The sequence below is a fragment of the Hirsutella rhossiliensis genome, assembly GCF_020360975.1.
Source record: "Hirsutella rhossiliensis strain HR02 chromosome Unknown scaffold00002, whole genome shotgun sequence".
NCBI lineage: Eukaryota > Fungi > Ascomycota > Sordariomycetes > Hypocreales > Ophiocordycipitaceae > Hirsutella > Hirsutella rhossiliensis.
This window is the reverse complement of record NW_025408668.1, coordinates 5,901,236-5,909,228: the sequence shown is the minus strand read 5'-3', so window position 1 is coordinate 5,909,228 and position 7,993 is coordinate 5,901,236. Positions and strand designations below refer to the sequence as shown.

At 60.4% G+C, this 7,993-nt stretch overlaps 2 protein-coding genes across 2 annotated transcripts; both read right to left on the bottom strand.

Annotated features, from left to right (window-relative positions):
- Window positions 1-747: 747 nt before the first annotated feature.
- HRG_02289 (glycerophosphoryl diester phosphodiesterase family domain-containing protein) lies at window positions 748-4,426 on the bottom strand (the record flags this gene model as incomplete). Its single annotated transcript, XM_044860760.1, has 6 exons — window positions 748-891; window positions 973-1,563; window positions 1,630-3,333; window positions 3,403-4,175; window positions 4,235-4,353; window positions 4,410-4,426. The coding sequence occupies 6 exons, from the start codon at window positions 4,424-4,426 to the stop codon at window positions 748-750; spliced, it is 3,348 nt and encodes a 1,115-aa protein (XP_044724393.1).
- Window positions 4,427-5,807: 1,381 nt separating this feature from the next.
- On the bottom strand, window positions 5,808-7,895 carry HRG_02288 (pentatricopeptide repeat domain-containing protein; the record flags this gene model as incomplete). Its single annotated transcript, XM_044860759.1, has 1 exon — window positions 5,808-7,895. One exon carries the CDS (start codon window positions 7,893-7,895, stop codon window positions 5,808-5,810), a length of 2,088 nt encoding a protein of 695 aa, XP_044724392.1.
- Window positions 7,896-7,993: the final 98 nt, after the last annotated feature.

Genomic DNA, 7,993 nt, shown 5'->3' with positions numbered 1-7,993 from the left:
GTGTGTCCAGGGCGCCCCTCTCTGCTCGGGAAGCGCAGGCCTCCGGCATGGCGAACAGAGAGGGGTGGCCGCGGCAGAGAGATCGGCCATGTCATGCCTGTTCGCTCTCGATTGAGAAGCTCAGGGTCGGGACTTGGGGACTTGGCAGGCCTGCGAGCTCACCAAGCCACGTCACGCCCTGCGTAGACCATGCATGCAGCCATCCTGGTCCCAGTCCTCGTGCGACGGTACAGCGCAGTTTCCCAGCTTCCTGGTTCGTTGCCGCTCGCACCGCGGGACACAGGGCAAAGATCACCGGAGGAAGAGGAAGAGGAAGAGAGAAGATGGTCAAAAGAAAGGAGCACGTCTTGTCGATGAGGTCGAGCGGAGGGGCAGAGGGGGAGGGGGGTGGTGCGCCCACCTCCCAAGTGCTTAGATGGCTGTTCAAAGAGGAAAAGAGACGACACCACAAGCCACTACTGAAGTCGCCACAGGCAATGTCTGAAGTTGGTTCGGCTTGCCGTTCCCTCTCAGTCATCAGGCCATTCTCCAAGACACCACCGGCAATAGAACTGGCCACATTCTCGGCCATGTCTAAGTTCCCAATCCTTTCTCGTCGCATCTTTGCAGTGCTTCGGTAGTTCTAATGCCTGTAGCTTTTGCTAAGCAGTGTTCCTGTCATGCTCAAATCCCAAAATAGATGAAGCCTGTGTGGGAGGTGCTCCTCAAAAATACCTCCATGCTTGGTCCAAATGCAATCGCTGCCTCCTACTCCCATGACTTTTGTTCCTTGTCTGTCTCAGACATGGTGTCTGTCGATTGGTCTCCGCTGCCATCGGCACTCGTGAGGCCCTTGCGAATGGCCAGGACGCTGTCGACGATGACGGCATCTATGCCCTCCTTGACTTGTCGCTGCAGAGGAGTGTTAGCCAGCATGCTCTTGATCGGCGCTGTTTCGTGCAATGCGCCGAGACCGTGTCTGACAAAGCTTACCTGAACCAGAGTCGGGTCATTGTTCAGCACGCCGTAGCTGACACACACCAGCCCGAGCTCCTTGACGACCCTCACGAGCCTCGGGCTGTTGATGAGGGGCTCCGCCGCCGACACGATGCCGAGCAAGTTCCAGCGGCTCGCGAAACGGATGGCCTCCTGCAGCGACGAGGCTCGAATGTCGCCCACCGTGCTGCACCCGGCATCGGTGAGGAAGAGGATGGGGATCGACGGCTGCTTGAAGCTGAGGCAGAGGCAAATGTCGGGGTTGAACGAGCTGAAGATGATGTGCCGGAACCCGGCCAGGTCGTAGACCTTGGAGAGCACCGTGTCGCAAAACGAGTTGAGCTCGACCGCGTACGTGTCCATCTCGTGCTCCTCGCTCTCGTGCAGCATGGGGTACTTGAGCTCAATGTTGAACCCAATCTCCTCTGGCAGCTTGCGGAAAAGGTCCTCGAGGGTCGCGAACGGCGCCTGGATGAAGTTGCCCCGAGAGTTGGCCTTGTAGCCCTTTTCTTTGAAGTCGCGCGTGTGCTTCATGCGCTCCTCCATCTCGTCGTGCCCGCTTCCCGCGTAGCCCATCGACAGCGAGCGCTGCGGCGCGAAGCTGTTACTACGCGCCCGCGGCGACCGATCTCGCGGCGCAGCTCGGCCCAGTACGTTGCTGTTCTGCGCCGCGTCCCTCCTCTTGTCTGAGTTGATGTGGAGAAACTGTTCCAGGGTGAGGGTATGCACCGGAGCGTCGATGCCGGTTTCGCTGACGAGAAAGTCGTGGTAGATGACGGGAACGTGGTCCTTGGTGAGCTGAACGTCAAACTCGACGTATTGCGCGCCCAGGTTGGCCGCGGCAATGAATGAAGGCAGCGTATTCTCGCCCAGCTGCAGAGACTTGTTGGACGTGAGGTTCTTGCCCAGGCCACGGTGGCCGATGACCATGGTGGAGTCAAGCTTCTTCCAATACGTCTGCTGAGACGTGACCTCCATGTTGGGGTGGTAAAAGGGGGTGATGACGAGGAAGTTGAAGTTGACGGTCCCGATGACTTCCAGGTTGCCCGACATGATGGGAACGCACACGTCGCCCTGGAGGTTGACCCGCTGGGTGCCGAGCGTCGGCTTGATCGAGGACAGCAGGGCGACGGCCCGGCCAATCTTGTTCTTCTCGCTGCCCGAGTACGTCGGGACAATGTCGAACAAGAGCTTGACCTTGGTGGCGTCCCCAGTGGTGAACACGACGGGCTCCGTCGAGATGCCCTCGTGCACCGGCAGGTCGATGATGGTTGGTTCGCCTTGCGCGCCGTTGGCAGTGACAACCACCGACAGCGCCGTGTCCAACTGCGTATTGTGCGCCTCGGTGAGAGGGACACGGTCGAGGCTGACGGCGTCCGTACTCTTCCGAACGTCCATGGTACCGAGGCTGACGAGGACTAGACTCTCGTTGGTCAGATAGCGGTGACCGAAGCTCTTGACCGGCTCGGCAGGCCGCGGGCCCCCGTTTGAGGTAGATCCGTTGGAGCGTCGCTCGTCAATGGAGGAACCCTCGGGGGGGTTGGACGCCTGCAGTCCCGCGGCCACCCTAGACGCGGCCTCCTCGTCGTTTGTGTGCGAGGCGAGGAGCCGAGCAATGTCCATATGGCCGCGCAGGGCCGCGTGTTCCTTGGCCGTCCAGCCCGACGCGTCGGGCCGGGAGACGTCGGCCCCGGCACTGACCAGCAGCTGCACGACGGTGATGGAGCCATCGACGGCGGCCACGTGCAGCGGCGTCCACGAGTACGAGTTCTCGGTGATCTCGAGATTCGCCTGTTGAGAATCGCTGCCCTTGATGATGATGCGGGCGCAGCCGACGTGGCCAAACCGGGCGGCGATGTGGAGGGCCGATTCGCCCGTCTTGTCGGTCCAGTTGATGTCGACGTCGGCATTGACGAGCATCTCGACAATGGGCTCGTAGTTGGACTTTGTCGCGAGAGCAAGCACAGCGCCAGATTTAGAGATGGTCTTGCGCAATTGCACCTTGGCCTCGCTGCTACCCTGCCAGTTCTCACCCTGCAGCAAGGCTCGGGTCGTCAACGGATGCCCGCCGATGACGCTGAGATGCAACGGAGCATAGCCGTCATTGTCCTGCCATTCTGGGGCGTCGATGCCGTCCTGGACGTGGAACTGGTTCCACTCTTGCATCTTGGCCATGATGAGTTGGCAGACGATGACGGAGCCGAACTGGGCCGCATAGTGAAGCGGCAGACGCCCGAAGGTGTCGCGACTCTTCAGGGCGTGTCGTTGCTCCGGCCCCAGCAGCTGAAGGAGGCAGACGAGTATCTGCACCGCCTCGTCGTCCTTGCCGAGATGCTCATTCTCGTTTGTGTTGATGGCCTTGGCGGGAGCGGTGGACGAGACGGCGGGCTGGAGGTGTCCATTGATGAACTGCGTTCCAGCCGGCACCGGAAAGGCCTTTGGGCTGTCCTCATTGGGCGGCGCCAACTTGGTGCGGCCGATGTGGATGACAAGTCTGTGGATGCAATTGCGACCGTTGATGTCGTCGGGCTCGTCCAGGTCCTTGATGAGAGGGAGGAGGTAGGCGATGCAGGCCTTGGAGCGAGCCGAGATGGAGCGCTGGAGGAGATTGAGCAGCAAGCCCTGAGCTTGCGTCTCTGTGCCGAGATTGGCCTCGTCCAGTCCGGACGTGAGCGAGGCCACGTCGTCGCGGCGAACAGCCTGATCCAAGGTGTCGAGCTGGGCCTGCGGGAGATGGAGCATGGCCTTGGCCGAGGCTCGGCCGAGGGAGCGGGTAGAGCGGTCCGAGGTGGAGTCGTCGATGTTCTGGGCGTCGCCGAGGACGGAGAGCCAGCGATTGATCTCGACGAGCAGCCGGGCGATGTGGGCATCCTTGGCAAAGGGCTTGGGGTCGACCTTTGTGGAGATGTAGCTGTGCTGGGACGAGATGCCAGGGACCTTTTTGTCGAGCTTCTTTGTGATCTTGACGAAGCCCCTGCGGTTGATTTCGCCAAACCACTGGAGGTTTCGCAGCTGGGTCCTCAGCTCGAGCAGGGCGCCCATGACCTCCTCGACCTCGTCCCGGTCGAGCGTGGCCACGACATCCGGGACGCGCCCATAGCGGTTGTGCAGTATGTTGAGGCGCCGGCAGGCCTCGGCATACTTTTTGTTGTAGAAGGAGTCGACGTCCTCGAGGTTGCGGTCAAGGGCGAAGAAGAGCTCTGCAGTGGGTCAGGGGACGGGGTTCAGCCCCGAAGACGAGTCTGGCAGGGCCGCCCACCTGCTGGATCCACGGCCTCTCCATTCTTGGCCTTTTGCGACGCGGCTTTGACGAGTTTCTTGAGGCCCTTGTAGTTAATGTAGAAGGCCGCCCACTCGGGCACCTGGTTGCGCGGAAGACTTTGCAAGGTCCCGTCTCAGCAAACGCCGTCGTCTTGAGCGCAGAGGCTACTCACTTGCGTCCAAATTTCATGCTGCCGCAAGACGAAGCTCGAGGGCGCAGCAACGCGCGCAGACGGCCAGGCGAGTCGGCTTTCCGGGTCCCCTTGGGCCCTGATCGACAGACGCGACGGGCGGTGTTGCTGGCAAGAGCCAATGGAAGAGGTCCGTCGCGCTAGACTGAGCGAGGTGAGCGTCAGAGTGAGAGGGAAGAAGAACCAAGTCGGCGCGCCAAACAGGGACAAAAGTTGTGTGGGAGGGCGGACGGCGCTCAAGATAAGTGGAGGAAGGCCGCGAGATCCGCGAGGCAAAGACGGAGAGAGTTGCGACGCCGCGTGGTGACAACGCTCCCCGGCGTCCAAGCTGGACGGCGCCAATCCAATACTTAACTGTGTATAATATCGTGAGACTTTGCTAAGTCACAGTGCCAAGCGCCCGCTGCTTGGCGTGCCCCCGGCCCACGCACACGGCACGCGCACGGCACGGCACACCACTGTAGGTGTGTGTACGGGCCCGCGGCGGCAAACGGCGGCACGGCGAGACGCGCGCATCTAACGCATCGGCTTGGCGAGCTGCTTGTTTTCATCTCTCGCGGCCATCCTTTGCGTCGTTTCGCAGGTAGAACAAAAGAGCGTTTTCTTTTGGCCTCCTCAAGTCTCTTTTCTCGCTCTTTCCCGCCCCACGCCGTGGCCACCAGCAATAATTAGTTCTTGCAGCCGAATTATGGGAAAGCGCAGAGAATTCCGTCATGTGGGGAAAAGTCGGTCGAGCATACATATCCGTACCTACCTCACCGGAAATGTCAGAGCGTATCCGTACAGTGCAATACTTTACTACATGTACTGTACCGTACTGGGCCTGGCTTCGGTGGCCTGTACAGTACCTTGCCTCTGTAAAGCCTTGCACAGTACCAGGTAGCAAGTACTGTACCTCGTAGGTAGCCGAAGGCCGAGGGGGGGCGTCTACCTAGCAGCACCCTCCGCCCGCCGACCGACCGGCCATTTCCAGCGGCCTGTTGGCCACCGTGGACCATTGTCGCTCCGTGACTGGACCACGAATCCCGGCGCCTTGATACATGCCTACCGGCCTCGTCATCCATAGACGGCCGGCTGCGACACACACACTACATAAACACACAACTGCTACGCGATAATGACCGCACATGCTGTTGTACCATACAAGATGCACTTCATTTACTCAATGATTCAGCAACTCGCGCTCGGTGCGGGACTCGATCCCAAACAAGGCTCTTGGCCGCATCCCACCCCCGGGCGGGTCCAGCTCAACAAGGGGCCCGGCCTCCTCCGGACCGAGCTCGTTCCATCCTCCTCCTCCCTTCGTCCAAGCTTCTGTAAGGCCGGTAGAGTGCTATAGTATATACCTATGTAGCTCGTTTGCTAGGGTTCATCTCTGGTCTACGCTCTCGCCCGCTGCCGAGTCAGCACCTCCGAGATGCTTGCTGGTGATACTTCAACCTCGTGCATCCGTGGCTTGGGTTTGGTCATGTCCGGTTGTAATTTCCACGCCTCCGATCCCTCACCGGTACTGCCGACTGATCCTCGCTTTCGCTTTGGCACGCTGCCCACGGCTGCCCCTTGCCGAAATCCTTGCCACCCGGGGCTTTGGAAGGTGGCCGTTCCCACCAGCTGCTCCGTCTCCTGCCTGAGCTGAATGGCTCGCTGGACAGCGGCATTTCCGATATGCAACGCCATCGAAGTGCGGAACTCGATCGAAAAGTCGGGTTTCAGCAGTTTGCTTTCAATGGAGCTTGTCGTCTTCCTCACGTAGACGTAGTCCTTCCAGACGCTCTCGATTTGCATAAGCCTGGTCTTCGGGCATGCCCCCTCTTGCCCACCCTTGACGGCCTTGGTCGCTGGAGCGTCGGCCGCGGGGAGGCACATCCGGTCGAGTTCCGACACCTGCTCCTCCAGGGCTTCCATCAGTCCGCCAAGCTCCGATCCCGATATGTCCAGGTTGGCCAAGCAGGCGGCGGACACCCGCCCTCCGGGGCTACGCAGGCCGCAGAGATCGAGCAAGGCGTAGATGCGACTGATCAAGTACCAGTCTGTGGCGCCGTCTCCCGTCAACAGCATCACCTTCCACTGTTTTTTGCACGTCATTAGGCCACGTATTAATTGAAGGGCCCCTTTCCAGTCCATGGCGACCACGCACTCGTCCAGCACCTGCTTGACCACCTTTGTGCTCAGGCCAACCCCCCACCGCACGCACGTGAGGAAGAAGGAGGCGGCCTGCTCAAAGAGTTTGAAATGCAGCAGGCCGTAAATAGCCTCTTCCACCAAGGCTCGGGTCGGCGGAACGTGCTCCCACACCCAGGATCCGCTCAGAGTCCGCAGCCGGACGTCCAAGGCCCAGTCGAGAAGCATGGGGCTGCGCTCGACGTCCTCGACATGCCTCCGTCTTAGCTTCCCGCCGGTCCTGCAGTCGACACCCGTTATACAGGCGAGGGCGTAGAGAAATCTGCCATGGTTCCTGGTCACCTTGTAGTGGTTAAGGATGGCGACGAATGTGGATGGCGTGGGTCGTAGTAGACGCTCGTGGAAAAAGGAATGGACCAGCGCGTCAGCAAAGCCGTGCAGTCCCGCCTTGTCGAACGCGACGATGAGCGTATTGTATGTATGCATGTCTGCTGCATGCGCGGAAATGAGGAGGTTGTAGCAGACCCTGCCCATTTTTTCCTTGACCCGGAGATCCGGATTGTTCATGATGGATCTCAATTGTCGGTTCAGGAGCACGGTATTGCGTTTCGCCCATTCGCTATCGATGCTTCGAAATGTGTACGTCGTTTGGCTCGTCTTTGCCAAGATGCACGCCTCTTCAAACGACGGGGTCGTGCCGGGCTGTTTATCGACCTTGAGGGTGCGAGCCAGGAACTTGTTGACGAGATGCTTGACGGATGTGGATTCGCGAAGCAGCTGCACCTTGTTCAGCGCCTCGCGCGAGAGGAGTGTCTCGTCGGATTCATCGGCCAGGACAGCCTTCTCGAGCTCCTCGTAGTCAGTTCTGCTGGCAGCGCGCAGGGTTTCTTCCGACGGACAGCCGTAGCGCTCACTTCTCAGGCTCGCGAAAAGCTGAGAGGCAGTGACGGTGGCGGGCTTATGTATCTCTTTCATGTAGGGTCTGGTTTTGTATATCGTCTTGAGGCAACGCCAGAGGGCGTCCATCTGCTGAATGGACAAGTCGGGCGTCCTGGCATCGCCTTCCGGAGCGGCGAATGGCTCGCGATCTTGCAGGTCCGACAGGTCCCGGCGGGCCTCTTCCAGCAGACGGTCGAGGTCGCGTCGGCGATCCTCTTTCCGTATGGCGTCGACGACTGCGGCGGTGGCGAAGACGGAGCTGTAGCATGCAGTGAATAATTCGGCAAAGGTCGGCTTGCGCCGTCGGGCAGCCGTTGCTGCTCGCCTTCTCGCCGCAGCCAGGGCAATGTTGCAGGGCCTACAGCCGCATCGGTGGGACTGGCCGGCTCTTGACCACAGAGCCTGCATCGACGCTGCGTCTGCGGGGGACGACATGCGTCCCCGGGCTGGTGGCGGCTAAGACTTTGGGACTGAGGCGCACACAGAGGCCATCTGGAAGCCGCGAG